The sequence below is a fragment of the Amblyomma maculatum genome, chromosome 1, assembly GCF_055883805.1.
Source record: "Amblyomma maculatum isolate TAMU_Amacu chromosome 1, ASM5588380v1, whole genome shotgun sequence".
Classification (NCBI taxonomy): Eukaryota; Metazoa; Arthropoda; class Arachnida; order Ixodida; family Ixodidae; genus Amblyomma; species Amblyomma maculatum.
In genome coordinates this window covers 235803269-235825228 of record NC_139344.1, presented here as the reverse complement: position 1 = coordinate 235825228, position 21960 = coordinate 235803269, and the positions used below count along the sequence as shown (strand labels likewise).

Genomic DNA, 21960 nt, shown 5'->3' with positions numbered 1-21960 from the left:
TCTTGCGGGTCAAGATGCGCAGATCCTACGAGAAAAAATACCGCGCGCACCTTAGGGGATGGATGCATTGCAATGCAGACCGTTATATTCACATTCCCCGAGTTTGGCTTATTTTTTTTTTTTTTTTCATAGCTCACAGGGCAAGAGATATGTTTCAGAGCCCCTTTCGGGAATCGCCATAAACGGCATTGAACTCGGAGATAAATAAAAAAAGCTTGTTAGGATGTGTCTTGAGCATAAGAAGGGACGAGTTCGCAGCCTGGAAGCATATACGACAGGCAGTTCCGCCTTCTAGGCGGAATTTGCTGAGCAGGCGTACGCTGAGCAAACCAACTGTCGGGGAGAGAAAATTACGGCGCGGAGATCCAGCTGCCCTCTCGTTAAAAGCAGCCCGTTTCCCGTATCGGACACATGCGTGAACGCTAGCTACGCGGGTCGTTTTGACGGGCTCGACAAGGTCGAACGCACGGGTGCGCTGTACGGCTGGTGCGAAGCAGCACAACACAAGTGGTCGTGCAAGTCGAGGGGGGCTGCCACAATAGGTCGAGCAGCGACAACCGCGGTAACGACGCGCGACGGAAGTTTAGCAGCGAGACCTCAGAGACGAGCAGCCCGCCGGGAGGCGACCAGCGTCTGATGGGACTGCTAGCGGTCCTAGCCACGGAGCTCTACATGAGCGCGTGCAAGTGGTACGACCGAATCGTCAGCTTCCGCACCTCCGTAAGTCATCATCTCCTGCGGGCAACTTGTGAGCGCGCATTGTGCTCACAATTTAATGAGAACACTGTTACGCGCCGTCACTTGAGCTGGTGTGCCCTACGGGCATCGGCCGTAGTGTCACCCGCTGCCCAAGATCACATATCTCGATTTTTACACTAGGGCAGGTTGCTCGCATGGAGACCAGCAAGTGTTCCAAGCATCATGCACCGGACTCGTTGATTCTTATGACATGTGCCACAAGTTTTCGCGCATGTTACAATGAACCGACTAATTTTCTTGCCTTATGCGCCCATGCATTATCTTCCTCGCCACACGGCGGTTACTAAAAGCAAATGGTTTCTACAGCGCATCCTTGCTCCGTTTCGCGGCTTCTTTGGTGATGACAGGACAGAGCACTGTAGGACTTTGTAGACTGAACAGTTCACCTGAGTGTAACGATTGGGTGGCCATGCGCGCACATCTTTCTATCTTATGCGTTCTGCGTCTGTCATCTGCTTAACATTTACCTCTTTCGCAAGGCCCCCCGCAAAATCACGGCACACCAAGCTAGTTCATTTTAGCAGACAGAACGAATGGCAGGGAAAGGGCACAAGTCATGACACACGTTTGATTGAGTCGGCTCGGCCTTTACTGTCAGGAGAAACGCGTACGAATTTTAAACATTGCAGGCACATAAGACGAAACAGAGCACTCGACACAGGCGCTGATTGCAATTGGAATAATTTTCATTATTTGGCATAATAATTCCCATTTTGATCATTGATTGACTCATTTTAACGCACATTGTTGATCTTTTCTCACACCGTTATTCTCGGCAAGCGTAAAAACCAGCTAACATGTGAAAGTTTAGAAATAGTCGCAACAGCAAAGACGTTAGTTTAAGAGATCCATTAGTAACACTGTTTGATAAAGATGTCAACAATTTATCCGGCAAAACCGTATATAACGTCACTTGTGCGCATGCACCAAAGGGGAAGAATGTGGCCTTCCGGGTTCATATGTATTATGAGTCGACCTTTTCTTTGTTGTTTGGTGAATTTCGAGCTAAAATAATTATATAAGGGTCGCGCGTATAAGAAGAATAAACAAGAGAGTAGTCAGTCACCCTTATACTGCGTGCTTTTTGTTTCATCCTGTATCCCTGCGATTTTTATCGCTACCAACTCACCCAAATCGCAGCCCTAATTAAAGCGGCGTATTACGGCGTCATTTAGCAACCAGCACTCACAGGCTTTCGTGATACACGTATCACATATTTAAGTCACTATCTCGCCACTCACTAGCGTCGTTCCTCACGTACAAGAAAAAAAAAAAAGTCATACGCATGTGTCTGAACATGCTGTTGCCTGATATCCTCCACATCAACTAGTGCTGACCTAACCGCTTGCTTTAGCAGGCTAATTATCCTATTTACATGTTTCAAGGCAGCAAAAAGACTCTACGAGGCAGTGTACTTTCAAGTCACTTTCTACCACCATGTGTCCCGAAAAGCGCACTGAAATCATTACGTACGCGTTCGATCTCACCTTCTGCAGCCGGTAGCAAATATCTCTTGCGCTGCAACATTCCACGCATATTTGCTTGGCCCTTTTGTATGCGCGAGTGCAGGATATGCACTGGTCAGAATGTTATTCCAAGAAACACTTTGAAGGAGTTAAAAGTCGGGAAAAATGATACCGGTGTGAACATCAAAGAGATTTATAGGAAAGCTGAAAAGATTGAGTCGTGGACCGGCTACTGAGACACTCTCGTACAGCAGATACGCGGAACGAGGAAACTGCAATGATGCATTTGTCGCATGTTTGTATGTTGAGCAAATGAAGGCATCTGTTCATGTGTTTCGACGCTTGTTTACGTTCCGCTTCACGCACGCCGCATATATAATCGAAGCCAGGACTGTGGAAGAAGTCTCCATGCGTTACGCCTCAGGAGTTCCGTCTATTTCTTTTGCAATCTGGGGCTGTACTCCATAAGCTTTCATTTCCTATTTCATTTGGTAGGACGTCATCATGACAGCTGTACCAGACGATAGCAACGATGCCAGTCACAGAAATCGCAAGATAGAGCCCCGCAGGCAGCGCATAAGCACATTAGCTTCCTATATTATGGAAAATATAGGCGGTTATGACCACATGCAGCCAATGCTGAGGCGCAGTCGCTAATGGGCCAATCCTTCAGGATGCCTGAAAGCCACGGCTTCGTCACCCAACAACAGTGGTCAATTTCAGAGTATACCAAACAGATCCGAAATGAGAAATGGAAGCTTGGCAAAATGGGAAATGGATTACGGCTTCTGAGTTCTGAATAAACAGTGACGTTGTACACCTCAAATATTCAAGGTTCAGGTTCCATATTTGTAGCATAAGCAAGTTTGACCTGGACCACCATCGGTTGCAGGTTATCTTGAGTGCACGCAAAGCGGAAGTAGACTTCAATGTGTATTTCCTCTTCAAAGCTCATCACCTATCTCTACCAGAGCTTAAATCAAACAGTATTACTAAGTTTATACGTACCTACCTTTTTTTCATTTTCTCCTTAAAAATTTCGTATTGTTCCCGACTCTCTCAGCTGTCAATGGCACTAAAAAGATGCAAGCTAGGCGGAACTGAAGAAAAGGGAAGGGAGCTTCTCATCAAAGAAATAACAGCCTATGACGCACGAGGAAATGCGTGTGTGGTAAAGAAGCATGGGTAAAGAAGCGTTCCAGAACCAAACCGCACTCAGTAAAAAGAAAAAAAGAAGGAAATAAACGTTATTCGCCACACCCTTACCTAAACTGGTAGTCAGATATTTATTTAGGTCTTCAAGGCCATATCCAGCGTGCGTTGGTTTTAAAGGTCGCCAGATAAAAGAATGTTTATTTGCACCGGCGTTCTTTCCTTACCTTCTTACCGCACTCGAACTACACGAGGCCACATGTCGTGAACAAAAACTCTCAGCAAAAACTTGCTTCGGCCTTGTTTGGAAAGCAACCAAGAGAAGCGCCGGGTTGGCTAAACGATATCCTTCCCCTCAAAATTTGGAACGCCATCATGGCCAACGTTACTAGAACCAGCTGCGTTGATCAAGGCGCCAGCTCTGCGCAGCCATTCGCGAGAAATAAAAGAGACGAAACTTAAGTGAAGAACCTTCCACTTCAAGCGTCTCTCAAATGTGCCGGATGTGGTGGACCAAGGTCATTGCAGCCGAGCGGAGTGCTGTCGTTTGTCACGCCAAGGACAATCTGCCTATGCACCTAGCAGGAACGTGCCCGCAAACAACGAAGAATTAAATATGATATGTTCTGGAGCGATTCCGTAAAAGACGTCTTCCCCAGTTATCCTGATGTCTGCAAGCTAACATCAGGCAGTGTCATGAAATGTAGCAGTCAACGAAACGGTGCCAAGAGGGCAAGGTAAATACGGTTATAGCGTAAGTTATCGTAGAAACCCGTTTCTCAACCTGGAAGACACGTTCTGGTCACCGGGCTACAGTAGACGAAAGCTCATTGAAGATGTTTGCAAAACCTCTCAGTCCTGCGTCCGCTAGACTCCGCGAGTTGAACAGTGTCACAAAGCTTCAGTTCCAAAAAAACCGTAAATGACGGCGTTCTATAGGGCTCAATCCTGTATGAAAGACACGTCTGTAGTTTGGATAGTTCGATCAAAATGGGATATTTTTCGCCAAAACATGAGAGGCTGCTCCTCTCACTTACGGGTCATCGCGCTTAGCAGATATTTTGCGTTTTTTTTTTTCGGCTGTGATTAGGAGTGTTTTAATATCTGTGCATAAGGCAGGGTGCAGACGGAAGGCTATCGCAGAGGCGTCTGACAAAGTCATGACGCCTCCATATACAGTTACCACGCGTGGCGCTAGATGACATATTAAAAAAGGCAACGCGATTACGATGTTCGATAACGCAGTCACTACGTTATCGAACATCGTAATTGCGCTGCCTTGAATTACAGTGCAGCTGGTATGTGTGATTTCTGCGTTTGAATGTAAAAGCTCCTTATACAAATTATAATATTGAAGTAGCGTTTGCAGCTCGATCTGGTCGTTGCCGGCGCTGCGTTACTGCTGCGGAAGCTTACACAGCTGCGTCTTAGCGGTTCTGCGCGGGTGACGTCATTAGGCATCATCGACTGCATTTCACCCCCCCCCCCCCCTTTTAATCCCTTCATTCACTGTACTGCCCAGATGTCCATACGCGGTATATGGCTGTAACCGCGCCATTAGACGCAAAAGCAGTCTTACGACCACGCACATCATAGAGACTTTTAGTTTAGCGCTACCGCTTACTGCTACCGTCTACCGCGCGAGCGTCAGTACGCATGCGCAGATCACCCCGAGGGCGACAGATGGCGCTATATTCCTGGCAAATTCCGGCGGACTCCGCACGCATGGGACCAATCAGCGCGTGCTGTGCTGACGGCCGATCGGACGCTGAAACGGCGGTGGAGCATTAAAAATTACCTGCGCTGTAAAAGTTAAAGACGCACACCACACCATTTACCGCGGAGAGTAAGCGATTTTGCACAAAATATATTCGTTGTTTCATCAATAACAGGAGCAGTTGATTCACCAAACCTTACTGTCATTCTTTTGCTGCGCTAATATAATAATTGCGTGTTGTTTTCCCAAGTCAATTCATGTACTTTGCGTGATTTATACTGGCATCACGAATTATTTAAATAGGCATACGAGCCAGTTTTCTTTCCTCTCGTTTATTACCTGAGCTGGAGGCTGCGTGAGAATTCATGGAAAACGCCAAGGAGGTGAGTGCGCCGGGTGGAAGTCTTCGTCTCTGAAACCGAGCAGAAAACAAGCCACTTTGAGTGCTGTAGGAGCAGAAGTCAGTTACAGACTTCAAAATAACTTGAAAAACTATGAAGCACCACACGGTGACGAACTTATCGAAATCAGGACGTTTAAATCTATGACCAATTTATTAGCACCATGCTATCACACAATAAGCCGTTAATTATTTAGTTTCATGACTTAGTCATACCACACACATATGTGAGCCCTCGCCTCGCGCTAGTAGCATTAAATACGCTGTCGACAAGTCATGAGACGGGAGTATTGACACAAAATTCGTTCCAGGGCCTGGACCACTGAACGGGAAAGAGTGTCTCCGTATTTCACAGTGCAAGTTTCCCTTCCAGTGTATTGTGTATCGCGAAATCTAGAGGTTGAAACTGTGTGTGTGTGTGTGGGGGGGGGGGGGGAAGGGGGGGGGATATTCAATGCGGCAACACAGTTTGCCAGGGTTAAAAGGCCCTTGAAACGCTACTTGCGGTAGTATTCTAACGCAGGAAGTCATTAGAGGTGGTCCTTGTGAGGGTTGAAGTCAAATAAAATGAAGTCAGTGGAGCATATAACGTGCAAATATTAAAAAAAAAAAGTGCTCCTGGCGGCCGCTTTCTGCCGATTAGGTCAACAGGTCCCCGCGCTCTCCCTCCCCGATGAAGTCATCGGGGCTTGGTGGTTGCGCACATTCATTGGACTCTCCCAAGTGACGCGAGCGGGACGGGGCGTGGTGGGGCGACGTCGCGACATTTCTTTTTTCTTGCGCGCTCGGCGTGCAAGGGTGTGTGGAGGAGCATCATTTTCAATCTTCGAAATGTTCGGCGCTAATGAAGCTAGCTTTAATACTTTTGCGTTACGGAGAGGATTATGGGATACCAATCGCTCTACGCATTTTGTTGTGTTAGTGAATAGCTTTTTATGGGCCCTTTAAAAGCTCGTACAGAGGTTCAAAGCTGAGTGCTTATTTTCTTAGAGGGGAACGAACTTGAGAGGAGAGCGCGGAAACAAGGAGCGAGCGTGAGAGAGAGTGCTTGTTGATACCGGCATCAGTGAAACCCGCGGTCTGGTTGTACGGCGGGACGAGGCTGCAAAGCTTCTCGGGTGTCCAAGGGGCAAGCGACGCAGAGCTGGGAGGAGCCAAACCCCCTGAGCTCCTAGCGGCCATCCTACCTGCGCCTCAACAGAAGTGCATACGAGAGGCACCACAAACGCTAGTTGACACCACCACAGACAGACAGACACCAGCGTTTGTAATGTCTGTTTTCCCTTCGTCCCTATCATAACCGAACTATGTCCGTTGAATCTAAATAACTCGCCCAGCTTTCCGCGTTAAATACCCGCGCCGACGCGTCACAATTCCCTCATGTATTTTGCAGCTGTGGCGCATTGACTTATAAAGGTCTGTCAGGGACAATGACCGTGCCGACACGGATATCGACTTGCATCTAAAAGAGTTGCCGCTCTAAAAGTGTCCAGCGTTGGCGTCGGCCCGTGAAAACGATGGTAATCCTCGAGACCGGCCGTGGCCAAAGTTAGGTATGACAAACTATGGCAACTTCTCATGTGAAGTTGCACAGCGCGAGAAGTGTGTCTTTAGCTGACGCTGCGGCCGAATCTGGGCCTCATAGGTCGTCACCGTCGTAGTGCGGTGCTTATCGCGCACCGTGTGAGGCCCTTTGCATTCTCACACGAGGTGCCGAAAACTGAGGTCACTTCACAGCCTCCCGTAACGCACTTGCCGGCAGTGTTTGCGGTTTGGCGGGGTCATTTTGCGGCTTTCGCCATTTCCATGACGTGCCCATATACTATGTCATGTTGTAGCCAGCTTTTGCCAGCGCAGTAATTTTTTTTCGGCTAACATGGCCACGGCTGACGCAGGACTCCGAAGAAACAGTACAAAAAATTTTCTTTCCCTTTAGCTCTGCTGATGGTGACGGTGACGATTATGAAAGCTTGCTGATCGGTTGCATAAAATGTTTGACGCAATTTTATATCCAGCATGCTCACGTAGCATATCTGTTTCATTTCCAAAAGGCCCCAGTTTTTATATTACTATTTTTATCTCATACGTACATCATTGACTATTCTGGTTATCAGACATTTGATCTATAAGGTCTTTTGTTCTTGGGTTCTGAAAAATATGTTTCGTGGATTTTGGGGGAGAGTAAATATTGGACAGTCTTTTTTGAGCTCAACTCCGGCTATCACGTTATTCAGGAAAAAGTTCTATAATAGTTTTTTTTTCGGGTCTTTCTTTTTTTGCGTCAAAATAGAGACTAACTGACGAAAAAAAAAAAAAAAACGGGCCAAAGAACGTGTACGAAGGAGCACACAACACAGGCAGCGCTCGTTCTGTGTGGTGTCTCCTAGCTATGTCCGCGTTCTATCACTGGTACTTTTTTTTTTTTTTTTTCGTTAGTTAGCAATGAACCAACTAGCCCAGACAGAATTCCTGAAAAGAAAGTCAATAAGCGCTCGTCCTCTTGGGGGACATTAAATTAAAATTCCCCGTTTTGCTAATTATTTGTTAACAATAAAGAAATGTATAGGATCCACTAAACGCTTTTTTGCAAAATCATGCTTGTTTTTCTTCTCATTTATTAAAATTATTTCACCGCGTATATTACCATTTCCGGTGCGGTAATTTAGCTTCAGTGAAAGATATGCCTGCCTTGATTTGTACAGCGCGGAATTACTCCTTCAACATAAGCGGCCATTCAAATGCAAGTGAGGTTAGAGCAGGGCATAATTAGCGTGTGTACCGTTTGATACAACGATGTCAATAAGACGTCTGATGAGCATGCGTGTGATATCTCGTTTCTCAAATCCACTTTTCGAGCTTACCTTCAAATTATGCCGCGTCGTGAATCATTTAAAAGTTATAAGTTTTTTAAAGTTTTAAATCATCCGTTGACTGAAAACACCTCTGGAATTAACGCTGCTAGTTTTCTTGCTGCAACATCACCTTTGCGCTCTGGAACAATACGTTCTCTAGAAGAGGCATTCACTGGTGAACATTCTGTTTTAAAAAAATCTTTCAAGGGGCAAGAATCGGGTGAAACGGTGTTTTACCCAAAAAATAAGGCTCCTCATCCAAAGGAGTACGCGCTCGGAAATAATTTTCGTAGGACACAGCGGGGCAGCATCAACCAAAAAGCCGCAACACTGGCAGATCTCTATGTAAGAAGATGTTTATGAAACGTTTCGAATCAAAACAGCATAATGCAAAGTGATTAATTAAAGCGAGGGGCTTGTATCTGGCGCTATAGAATGTGCTCAGACAATGAACGCTTCTGGCTATCCTTTCGCCTCGCTCTTCGCGTATATACGGCCGAGGAACACAGCCTATGGCCGAAGTGTGAACTTGTAAGCGCAGCGTCGTAGTCTGCTAGATATAATACTGATAATCAGACTGCTAGTTTGATAAATAGCTTACAATTATCTTTTTGGAGGATTCAACACCCAATACCTTACCACAATTCAGTTCTGAGCACATTCATGCTGATGGCTGTGAATGACGGAAAAATACAGCATCCAGCAAACAGGCGACAAGAACTGCTCCTGTCCCTATAACTAGTTGACAGTCTCTGCGGCCGAGAGCTGCAATACATGAACTATAGGACTCTTCCCGTGGGCTGGGTGCTCTAGGAGTATAATATGTTAGTTTTCACCCCATTTAGGCGGCACATGCATATCATCTCAGACATCTCTTCCGCGCCTATTCCAACTAAAGATCTAAGATATTTGATGTCGGAGCTGGGCTACACTTAGTAGTACTCAGCGGGTCGATGAATATTCGTGGCCCCAGCTCGTCCCTGTATGTGCGGCGTTGTTACGCTCAACGCCTCATGCAACGCGCGTGCAACGTGGACTAACGCGGGAAGGCGCGCATTCAGCAGCCTAGCAGTTCACTGCTCGTACTGCCTGGTGGCACGCGCCGGGAGACAGAGTCGCATGTGTACGCACCTTCTGACCTTCTGCTTTCGAGTCGTCCGCATGCAGCTGTTTGCGAGCAAGTGCGCTCTAGCTGTCACCTTCGCGTCTGCTTTGCACAGCGCAACGCACGCGAAAGGCCCCGCGTCGTCCACATTGTGAACAAAAGAGGGTTGCTGATGGGACCGATCTAATCTCGCAGACCCACTCAGCGCGATCGAAACCAGCACTGATTATGCGGCGTCCACGCAGTCCCATGCAGAGGAAGATAGCCGCGCGGCCAAGCTGTTTCGTTTTGCAGAATATATCACAGCTGTGTTGGCTTTTGTTCGCCTCCTTTCCAGTGAACAATGTCTCTTCCGCGGCTTTAAACGATGACGTGTTGATAGCACTGTTTGAATACTATGGAGAGGGAAGAGAGACATTTGCACCGCGCTCCCCTCGTACCTCACACCCTCCCAACGCAGGGGCGTATAAAATGCCGGAGCTGGCACTACCGAGTGTCTTCAGCGACGAGTAGGCGGCTTATTCACACTCCTGTGGTCATCGAGCAGCCAATTATCAAGTGAAAACTCACAAGTGATTACATCGTGGCTTCCGCAATTTTCTTTTGTGTGCGAAACAGAACTGTGGAGTTTTCATCGCAAGGCCCTCGTCTGTGTATTAGCACAGTGTTCCCTTGTTTGATTAAAGTGTGGCTCAGAATATGAAAGCGACAAAACATTTTTTCAACAACAAAAGAACCATGCCTTGACAGATAGCGGCCCTGTGGTCACAATTTCCCCTGCCTGTTATCGCAAAAACCCATGCGCACCATATCTTTGTAACAGAAAAGGAAAAAGGCATGACAGAACATATTCATTCAACGCCACAGCACTATTCAGACACCAGGAAACGATAAAAAAAACTTCCGCAAAAGACTAGCTGGTGAAAATTGCGAGGTTTGAGGAAATCAATCATGAAATTGCAGCCGACTTTGCAAAACCAGCGTTGGCCAAAATCTGACAGATTCAGCAAGGAAAGGTTATTTGCGAACGTACGCCATTTTTTCTTTCTCGCTCAAAGAAGCACAAATCATTTCTTTATACAGAATGTTGTTAGAACTTAGGTGTATATCATCTTGACAAGAAAACGTGAATCAGAACGACCTTGTGTCGTCCTGTGACCTTGTGACGAGCGCTTGTGCCGTGGCCTTTTTCTTCCGGTCGTTGAGGCTCGCGCGTCTCTTTCTCAACATAACGCACAATTCGCGTGTTGCATAGGTGTATTTATTAGTAACGAATGCTTACGCCCGAAAAAAAAAAATTGCTTTAGTGCGCAGGTAACATTACGACGCCTTCTCAAGGAAGCAACAGTGATCTGTTCGGTGATGTCATAATCCGAGCGGCGCTTTCTGCGGTCCCGAGAATGGGGACCGGCTCAGGGGCAGTAAGTAATACCGGTTATCACCTTTAGTGACTTAGCAAAGATATAACAGTTTGTTTTCTAGAGGCACAGTGATTTAGTCTCTTCTTGTCATGGGAGTCACATTTCAACCATATTTCAGCTTGAAAAGTGTAAACGCAAACGAAACGAAGAAAAGAATAAAGATTTTTTTTTCTATTTTAATGCATGTCATTGATCAGCGGAGAATTAGGGTGTTCATTAAATGGCTTAGGAATATAGGAAATGGCTTAGGAAATGACTGGTTATAAATTCGAAAAAAAAAAAAAGACTATATACCGCCAGTGGTGTTCGAACCCGGAGGCGATTTCCCAGGTGCGTGGTTTGCACGTAACTTGAGGAAATACTTAAAAAAAAAATGCGTATTCCGCAGCTGGGTAAAAAAAAGGAAAAAGAAAGCATATTGCGCTTGACGTGTGCGGTGTGCATGGGGCGTCTCGGAGTACTTATTAAATTTCTCTGAATTACTTAAAGGGGTCGTGAAACGAAAATGTAGCTGCCCAGTTGCAATTTTCCTTGCTTCGGTAAACATTAGGCATGCCGATTCCAAAATATCTCGTCGAAATATTGCTTCTGCATTTAATAATACCATTCTGAAATCACAGCATTTTTGCGTTCCTGAAGCGACCATGCGACCCTGTAGGCCGGAATTAGAAGTACTCGCCTACGTCATGTTTAGCCGTTTGGAAACACAGATATTAATCATTATTTCCCTTAAGATAATAGGTTTTTGTTAAAATTAGCAAATAAAAAAATAGTGTATCAATTATTCGCTCACGCAAACACATTTCTTTCCGGGCAGTCTATCGTTGCTGTCACGTGACGCGCGGTCGGCGGCGGCGGAGGAAGACGGGTGGTGTCTGCTTCTCGCTGCGCGCTGGAACAGAGCGAGAGGTGACACTCGAGTTCATTTTCGGTAACGACGACTAACCTCGCTCCGCCGGGTACTCCAAATGACCATGGTTCCAATCTTATTTATTGTTGTTTTCTTCTTCTTCTTTTTTTTTTTTTTTTTTTTTTTTTTGTGAACATTTATGATGGAGCACAACAACGTCTTGAGCAGTCACATACCACCGGTACAACTTGGTTGTGCGGCCGCTGCTGTAATTATTTTCTTTATTCTTGGCGTCATTAACGATACGATGTAAATACGGTTTCAGGTTGAAGAAATCGACAAGTGTGTTCAATCCGAGTGGTGGGTGGAGTGTTTCAGGAGCGGGCGCCGCGGCGCGTACTAGTATGTGTACTGCTCGCCTCCGCGCTGCATCGTTGAGAATAGCGTGTCGAGCTTCGCTTCCTTTATTTCGGCTCGATGACTTGAACTATGGCACTACACGGAAAGCGGGAAACACCCAGACGGCTGCTTCAACTACGTAGTCGCCGCCGGGATCTCGCCAGATGCTCTCAAGAGCAGTCGGCATCGGCACGCACCGTCCGCAGCTGCACCTGTTCGAAAGCTTCGGTTAGCGATTGCGCACTCTCGCAACGGTCGAACGTAGGCTAGGCTGCAAGAATCGGACATACATACCAATGCTATAGTGCTCTAGACCAATGCGCAGTTCCGAAACGGCTGGGATCGGGAGGCTGGCGGTCGGGGCTTCTGCAAGCCGGAGTTGTGCCGCGGTTACCGTGGCCTCTCGTCGCAAGTGTTACTGTACCGGTCGCAGGCTCCATCTTCGCCGACCTGGCACCCGAAAAATTGCGTCGGCGTAAGGCTCAAAGCCCACGATGTAACCATGTTTTAACAGTAGCGACTATATAGCCATAGCAGCGACGCTGGAACCTGGGACGTCGGCATGGACGTCGGCCATATTAAAAAACCCTGTGTGAGCGTAGAGTAGGGCACAATTAGAACCTCTAAAATACACCGAGCTCGGTCAACTTTGGCTCAGCAGGCTCCGGCAACGGGAGCTTCTCATTTGCTTAGCGCTATGACGTATATCTGTTGAGTTGAGGAGGACGCGCGCTAGGAAACCGAAATTCTGTTTTTGTAGCTATTAAATCAACGCGGGCGATGAAACGAATCGAGGTATATTATATGATGCAGGATAAGGATTACATTTAGGCAAGCCGTGCAAAATTTCCGGAAAACGTTTCACGACCCCTTTAATCAGACACAATTAATTATGGAAAATTTACAATGTTAATTTCAGGGACAAGCGTTTTTCCTTATGTGGCGGAGCGGGTTCAGAGATAGCAAATCTAGTTTCTTTTTGTTTTCTTTTTGGAGCAGGCGTGGTCTATTTTTTCGGTATGGAAAGACAGGCCGCAAAATGCGAAAAAAAAAAATTCATACCTGTAATAACAGGTGCTTGCAAAACTTATTCAAAATTAATTTTCATCACTTCCGTTTTGTGCAGACCACATTGTAGGGACATCGAATAATATCAAGCACATGATGCACGCAAGCCGGAGTCCCTTCTTCATTTTAGTTGTTTAATGAAGCTAACTTTAGCTAGCAACTTGTAAATGTCGGTAAGCGCTAATGCTTGACCAGACTGCGATATTTTTTTAATAAACTTATGAAAAGCGTAGTATTTTGGGCTTGTTGGTGCATGAACATAGCGATATTTTAGCGCTATATATATATATATATATATATATATATATATATATATATATATATATATATATATATATAATTCAGTCCACGTGTTGGTTCAACCTGATGTAACTCTACCAGGATTCCGTTTGTTGCTCATTCTACAGTATCGCCTACGCCTACCTGGTAATCATCAAGATCGAACGCAGTAAAGTCATGATTTCTTCTATTATTCCAGAATTAGTCCAACCATTTTTCCATTACTATTGCGCACAGCTTTCATGCACTGAAGAATGACATGCGTGTTAGGTCGTTTACGCAAATTGTCGAAGGCATAAATTCAGGTAACAGGATTTGGAACATTTGACCCTTGCGCGCATTGTCTTCCTGTAACTCATTACTGTCGTTCTCACGAAGCCGCCAAAGATAAAGCTGTTTACAATTTAAATGCGCCGGCACTTACAAGATGCCTGCGAGCAGTCAAGTATTTGAACTCTCCCCTCGACGTCCGCAGATTCAACCATCGACGAAGCGCCTGTACGAGCCCGATGTGCCCTTCGAGAAAGCTACATTCGGCATGGGGTGCTTCTGGTCGCCTGAGGCGATGTTCGGCGCCGCCAAAGGGGTGCTGCGGACTACCGTCGGGTTCGCCGGAGCCACCAGGAAGGAGCGCACCACCTACCGTAGTAGCGCATTGTAAGTGGGCTCGCTCGCGCACCTCTCCTGCTCTGTGGGCAGTTCTTGACGGCATATTTTTCGTAAATTGAGTTTCCAGGCCAATGAAAGTGCTGCTCTTTTAGCACCCCTAAAGCCTATACGGAAGGAAAAATGCAAGCCACAAATGATATCGCTATCCTGGCCATTTATATAAGCCACTATATGGACTGCTGCACTTTATTCCTTCGGCACCGTATTGTCACCAGCGGCGCGCGTCAAAAAATAGCAAACTTAGCTAAGCAAGCTGTTGAGATTTGTGACCCACAGTTAGCAATAGGCATATAAGTTTGTCAATTTTCGAAACTCACTTAGTCTCATGCAATTCAGCCTTTCTGGCCGCGGAGAACCGAAGCTGGCCGGCTGAAGTGAACGCGCAGCCATTCCGACAAGAGCACATCAACCGGCGGCACGCTTGCCACGTGCTAATTTTTCACTTCTGTACTTCCTCGCTCGAAGAGCCAGAAAAGCATTTCTAAGCACGCGGCGACACGGTTCCATTTCCTATAAACTAACATATGGCTAGGAGGAAGGTTTAATTTTGTAAAAGATGAAGCGGAGGTGCTGCAGAAAGTTGGTCGAAGTGGGGATACGGTAGAAAGTTTGTCGTTCCCCTACTCCCCGTTTTTTTTTTTTTTTTTTTTTTTTTGCGACAAGCACGCTTTAGCATGTACGGACGGACCGTTATCTTCCCTAGGCGATGCCAGTGTGAGGCTTTTAACATACAAACACCCTGATTTATATCGGCACGTTTTGGTTTACCAATGAGCCCACAGTTTCGGCAACACACACACACACACACACACACACACACACACACACACACACACACACACACACACACACACACACACACACACACACACACACGCACACGCACACGCACACGCACGCGCACGCACACGCACACGCACACGCACACGCACACACACACACACACACACACACACACACACACACACACACACACACACACACACACACACACACACACACACACACACACACACACACACACACACACACACACACAGAGAGAAAACGGACTTTATTCGAAGTCTTCAGGAATGTGGGATATGAACAAAGACGTCGGTTCTTGAAGAGCACCACACAATTTGCAGTGTGCGTCTATGCGTATTTTGGTTAGCATTTTAAGACAACAGTAGTTAGAGGTGAACGCAAGTTAAGGCCGAACTTTTCGTCTGTGTCAAGCGGTGGCTGTGATTGCGTATTCCCGAGTCTTCAGTATAAAGGGCAACTGCGCTAACTTACCAGCAATTAGGGGGCGCTGCAGAGTAGACAGAATACTATGCATTAGCAAGTTTTGCATTTGCCGATAAGCGCACCAAGATTGATATGTACTGCACGAGACGCAGTCCTCCTCTTCTTCTCTGAACACCTGGATGTGGCTACGTTGCATTAATTGTATATTACCAGCGCTAGTGTGGTACCATTGACACTGGTAATGTGTTCTTTGTTGTCTGTTATAATGCAGGAGCCCGCGGGAGGAAGAGGAGGACGAGTAAGCGTTCATGCGTTTTTTTTTTTATTTTATTATGGCGAAAGCCTTTAATGGCTCATGCTGTCGTAGACAAAGTGTGTCCCGGCGTTTTGATTGGCCTAGGCGGGATGCGTCCCTGCCATCTGTAATGCCACACTTGAACGCACGCCAAGGAACGCCACGCGACAGGAGTGATGGTGTACCGTCCAAACTCACACTTGCCGAAGAAAGTGTGATAGATATGGCGCCTTTCCTTTTCTGTAAGCTAATTACAATTATATGTAGCACTGCAACTAACGCCGATAAAAGAAAATGAGAGGCAAATGATAGGAGAGGAAGGGTAGGCTTTCGCCATTCTCCTCTTAAGAGACGTCTAAGAGACCGTCTAATTATTTTTCTGACCCAAGGTTTTACAGCTTTGAACGCGGAAATGTTTTGAACAATTAGGGGGCTACCAAAAATCAGAGGCTGAATTTCCTTTGCCACTGCGTCATTGGTTCTTGTGTTGAAGATAAGGTGTCAATCACCTTCACAGCCCTGACGACTAGGTGAACTTCGTAATGAGACATATAAGCCGACATCTTAAAAATTTTGACCGTGTCCTCGATAAACCATTTGCGCTGTCTGTACCATGGTGGCTAATCACCGTAGAACCACTGCCACTCGCTCGGATTCGTCGCGGGGTTTTCGGTTACGAACAGACATTATTCTCAAGAAACGCACTTCATATGCACGGAAAGCTGCAGACAAAGAGGTTTCAATCATCTGCGTGATAATTCCCTGTCCCGTATGCGAAAGGTGTGAAGTTCGGTCCCCAGAGCTCCCGGTTACCCGCCTGTTCATCACTGGGTGTCCAAGCTTTCCACCTGTCCTCGTGTCTGGCATCTCTTTGTTGAAGTTTGTGTTGGTAAAGCAGCAAATATCACCACTTCATGTACTGACCAAAAATCACATAATCCATGGATGTTCGACCAAACTCCCCATGCTCCATTAAAAATAAAACCATCATCACGGTCACCGTTTTCTTAGTCTCGACCACGCAGGGGCACTGAGAACCTTTTGACTGCCATAGACATTCCCAAAAACTCTCTGCGCTTCACCATGATGAGCAAGCAGTACACTGTTGCGAACACGCAGAACGGTCACGCTGATGTTTTGACTCCACGCACGCACTTGTCTGGATTTGTGCTTTTGAGACGTACTTTGAGTGACTTGATTTTTTTTTTTTCTGGAAGAGCGTACAACAACAACAACAACAAAAAAGCGGTTCCTATCCTATCTGTGTGGTTGAACCTGAGGAAACTGTCCCTCAGTTAAATATTCGAAACCTTTGTACTCGTCGGGCACTGGTATCGAACACTATTCTACGCTCCATGCACTGCCGCTCACCATCGGACGCACTTTTCCCGGTGATTTACGATGTGTGGCTGTCATTTTCGGTTTTTGCGAATAGCAGCGGCTCCAGGCTTTTGGATGAGGCAAATACAGATGACGACAGAGTGTGACGCTGCCACATTTCGTTCCAGTTGAGCCGAAACACAAGGAGTACCACGCAGCATGAGGAAAAATGACTCTAGTACAAGTGAAACTAAATCCATACTGTTGGCGGCCGACAAGAGCAAAGAAAAGCCTTTTTAAATAAATACAATTTTTTACTTAATGATAAGCTAATCCATCAGTTAAAATGAATCTACCTTTATACTGCCAGATATGCGCAAAAACTTTCTAAGAGAAAGTTGTAATGAACCCGGGGAAAAAATGTTTTTGGAAAATGGCAGCTACGTTGAAAAAGTGCTTCGTTCCAAGCTGAGCACGCGCAATTCAAAATTTTGGCACAGTATGCTCACTGTTTCTTGAGGCCGCAGTCGTTATACCACACACGGAACAGTCACAATAGTTTTGCGCGTTTTAGTTACAGCGTGAAACGAGGAGCTTTCAGAAAGAAGCGTTGTTTTTTTTTTTTTTTAGAAACCAATTTCACCGATTATCATGTGGTATTTCAAATTTCTCAATGGATACGTTTAGCGTATCTCTAGCTCGTTAAACTTGTAACAATGCACTGTTTTGAACGTCATGAAGTAAAAGTACTACTGCAGGCCGCAGACAACTGTCATCAGTACGAGTTTAATTTTATTAGCGCAGAACACGTATTGTTTTTTACTTTATATTCCTCTCTCTCGTTACGTGGGACGTACGCCATGCATAAAATACAACGGGGATGGAACCAGTGACATCGTTCTTATGTCGGTGTCATGAGCAGGCAGATTACCGGTGATACATATACCATTTAAAATACCAATACAACACCAGATTATCAATAATACAACATGCCATGTCTCAGTTGCAGATTTGTCTTTTGCTGCAAAAAAAAAAAAAAAGAAAATCACGAGTATCCAGCATTATGACACATTTCACTGAATAACCAGATTTCTGCAAAAATTCGAGCTCAAAATATATCGCCCGATTTTCACCCTCGGAATTCTGAAAGAAAAAATAAGATCCGCAAACGGAGTACTCTAAATATATGCTGTGTTCTCACCATCTCCACTCCTGTGTCATCATCCACAGGGGCGATACCACCGAGGTGACGCGCGTCGAGTACGATCCCCGAGAGACCAGCTTCAAGGAGCTGCTGAAACTGTTCTGGGTGCATCACGATCCGACCCGACTACGTGGCACCAAGGAGTACATGTCGGCCATTTTCTGCCACGATGACGTTCAGGAAGCCGAGGCGAAGCAATCACTCGAGGAGCACCGCAAGAATTTCCGCTCTCCCATCGTCACTCAGATCCTCAGGCTGGAACAGTTCTACAGTGCTGACGAGTAAGTCTGACTACGGTTCTGTGTATGAAGTGCAAGGATACTCGCCACTGCTTCCGTCTGCACATGCTTGGCTCCTGGGGGAGACGCCAAACACTCTCATTAGTATCCTTGGTCCGAGTCCCCTGCAGGTGCACGCGGGTCTTCACTTGCGTGACGTTGCACTCTCTCGCAGAGATCAAGCACGATTCCTAGCTAAGAACCCTGCTAAGGGGGGAAGCCACAGTGATGTTGTGGCTGCCTTTTTTTTTTCTTTTGCATTAAACACTGGGCTACAATGTCCGGCTGTAAGCTTCTGCATTAGCACCCTTCGTAGCACATATATAAAGCCTCTTTTCTTGCCTCGCCGATCTCTTGGTTTTTTCTGATGTCGAGAGCCTATACACTGCCTGTTAGTATATATATTTATGGCCTTACATTTGGGTACGTGGCAAAAATTCGCCTGAGGCCAAGCTTGTTCGCAAGGGTCGTCGCAGAATTGGTTCTTCACAATAGAATTAAGGCACATAGAAATGCGGCGACGAAACGCGCCTGGAACAAAGGAATAACGGGATTAAATTTGCATTCATAGGATCGGTAGAAAGGCTCACCAACGTTTATTGGTCTCGCTTTGTATTTGACGGAAGTTCTCAAAGCGACCAGCGCACCAATTGAGAGGCGTCTGGAGCTCGTCGAGGGTTCCGGCATTCACATGCCATGCATACAACAGGGAGAGAGGAGGCAGAGTAGATTAAATGACTAGAATCACCGAAAAAGAACATATATGAAATGTAATCACGGAAAGGACGGCCACATCAATGGTGATGAAGTTTGTTAAGAACTCAATCCCAGATAAGCCGCGAATTTCGTAGCATGTTAATGCGAATAACTTATGTGTAAGGTGTCAAGGCGCAATCATACAGTTGTGATCCTCTTCAATAAATAAAACAACTAACTCCTAAATGCAGTGTGAGCTAAACTCTCTAATCGAGTATACGTCCAACAATTAACGCTCTTTATGGATTACACTTATTCCTAGTGTTGAAATCCTCCGCATTCACGGCAATGGACTAGTAGGATTTTTTTTGCTCGCGAGGGTCGGTTATCTGTGTCCGCGCACACTGCTGCTGAAGAACTCGAAATATCAAATTTTTGTTGTGTGTTTTATATCTTGAACGCTGTGTAGGACATTACAAAAAAGCAGCCACGAGAATTGGGTGAGACAGCGATAGAGAACTTAACCGTCTTTCTCTCCCAGCAGTTTCGGTTTAGGTTGCAAACGCTGAACGCCGGCTGACGCGTTGGGGTCACATGCGGTTCATCAATACTATGATATAATCACTGCTTTGTTCCTAATTTTTATTCGCAACAACCCTTAAGCAAGTCTGTCCAACAGCTGAATTCGCAGAATACGAATAAGTAGTGATTTTGCAGAAGTTTTATGACTCGATCACATGACCAGAACTCGTCTTATAGATGACAACCATGAGTGGTTGAAACCGTAACTACGAGAAAAAAGAATCAACTGTGAATTATTTATCTAGAGTAGATGAATTCCATCACTTGCCATGTCGCGTGATAGCTATTCACGCCGTGAATAACCTTGCGCATTATTCTGAAAAAAAGGAGAAAAAAAACATCCATCCAATATTTTGGTGTGTCTACTCCTTTAACGGTCGGTTTAGGAACTATATTAGTTTTCCGCATGTTTAGTGGGTCCTCTTAAGCAAATGCTCAGCAGACCGCGGGTGTACGGTGTCATGCGACAGTACGGTAAATATTTTATGGATGAAAAATCAGAAATTGATTCCACTTCATGATGCTGCACAATGCGCGAATACCGTGCTGTTGAATTACCTCCAAAACATCCCTCACGGGGGACAAAACGGGCGTTGGTCGGCAACAGTGCAGCGGACTGCATGAATCGCGCAGGTCCCACCAGAAGTACCGGCTGCAGCGTCAGGCGGCGCTGTATTCGAGCCTGGTCCAGTCGGGCATGAAGGACGTGTCCAGAAGCCACGTAGCGACTAGGCTCAACGGCTACGTGGGTGGCTTCGGCACCCTGGCCTCCTTCGACGCCGAGAGCGGCCGGCTTGGCCTCTCAGCCGACCAGATTAACGCTGTGCGTGCGCTCATCCGCAAAGGCAGAGCCCGCTGAGGCAATGGCTGAGCCCGATTCACGCACCCTGGGGAAGCCGCAATAACTCCATGTGGCGTTCTTCACTGCAGCTTAGCCACCTAACCCCGAACCTTCTGGTCTTCTTGTCAATAAAGATTTTTTTTTTTTTTTTTTTTTTGTCCAAGTCGAAACGCAAAGATTTCCTCCTTCGCCAGCATAGCGTGCGCCTCCGGCCAACACCTAGATCCGGCAAGCGAGAAAATTGCACACCTAGCGTATCCCTAAACAGGCGTAGTTTTTGCTTATGCTCTTGAAGGTACAGTCGCGGACAGAAGAATATGAACCACGCTTTAGCGCTCAGAGTCTTCTCACGGTTCATTATTGCACAAATAAAATTATTTTTCTCAATATTTGTGGAAATGAAATTATGCACGCATTGATTGAAAATTCATGACAATTCTATTACCTGCCTATAGGTTAGTTTAGGAGTGAATTTAGAACAGGCTTCCCGAATCTGTTTCAGACGTTTCTGTGGTAAATTCTTATTGTACGTACAGTCACTGACAGAATAAAATGAACCACGCTTTAGCGGTCAGAGTCTTCTCACGGTCCATTTTATTTTGTCCGTGACTGTACGTACAATAAGAATTTACTACAAAAACGTCTGAAACAGATTTCGGGAAGCCTGTTCTAAATTCGCTCCTAAGCTAACCTCCTAAATGGACAGCCGAAAATTTCAACGGCGCGCTATTAAATATATAGGCATTCATTTCCACAAATATTGAGAAAAATAATTTTATTTGTGCAATAATGTGTTTTTTTTTTTTCGTACACCTTTTATTTTTACACTAAAATCTGTTACTGGCCATTTGCGATGAAGTTCTGAATCTTTATCTTGTGTTTTCATTGGGCAATAGAGAGTTAGCCACACGACGCACTGTGGATCGCATACACAACGATACGAGGTCGCATACCGGGTGCATTTTTAGGTTCAAAATAAAAATAAAAGCTTATTTCAGATTCATTTTAACCCTGGGTCTATATTGCGAGCTACGATGGAAGTCAGAGGCAGACTTTTAATTAGTTCGCTAATTGACTAAATACGTTATTTTTTACATTTTTACTTTGGTGTGTATGTTGTAGTCGCAGAAATAGTTGTAGCGCGTTACAAGGCTCCCATATGTCTTCCTTGTAGGCGGGTTCACACCGTAACACAGCGGCGGCCTGCCTGTGTGTGTGGCGTGGATCGAATCCAAAGATTTCTTGACTATGCTGGCATCACCTGAGAGCCTGACGCGCGCGCGGTAGTTCGTTGTTGATTTCGCTTAAATCTCGGCCACGCTGATAGCCGCTGCGTATTTAATGAGAGCAGTATACCTCTTGGAATCTGGCGTCAAA

The 21960-nt window shown here is 45.9% G+C and overlaps 2 protein-coding genes across 3 annotated transcripts in view; one reads left to right on the top strand and one right to left on the bottom strand.

The window, feature by feature from the left end:
* LOC146205942 (protein FAM210B, mitochondrial-like) overlaps positions 1-9730 on the bottom strand; it is a 35043-nt gene extending 25313 nt beyond the window's left edge. Inside the window, exons 1-2 of the mRNA XM_084590616.1 lie at positions 9478-9730; positions 5434-5506 (exon numbers count right to left, since the gene is read on the bottom strand). Coding sequence (XP_084446742.1) covers positions 5434-5461 — 28 coding nt within the window. The 5' untranslated portion in view covers positions 5462-5506; positions 9478-9730. The remainder of the gene's footprint in view (positions 1-5433; positions 5507-9477) is intronic.
* On the top strand, positions 553-20702 carry LOC146205941 (peptide methionine sulfoxide reductase-like). 2 transcript variants are annotated; one of them, XM_084590611.1, is made up of 5 exons: positions 6947-7047; positions 10759-10872; positions 13944-14125; positions 18213-18467; positions 20376-20702. In XM_084590611.1, the coding sequence occupies exons 2-5, from the start codon at positions 10852-10854 to the stop codon at positions 20599-20601; spliced, it is 684 nt and encodes a 227-aa protein (XP_084446737.1). In that variant the 5' UTR covers positions 6947-7047; positions 10759-10851; the 3' UTR covers positions 20602-20702. The 2 variants fall into 2 exon arrangements, with proteins under 2 accessions (XP_084446736.1, XP_084446737.1); XM_084590610.1 differs by lacking the exons at positions 6947-7047; positions 10759-10872 and adding an exon at positions 553-720.
* Positions 20703-21960: the final 1258 nt, after the last annotated feature.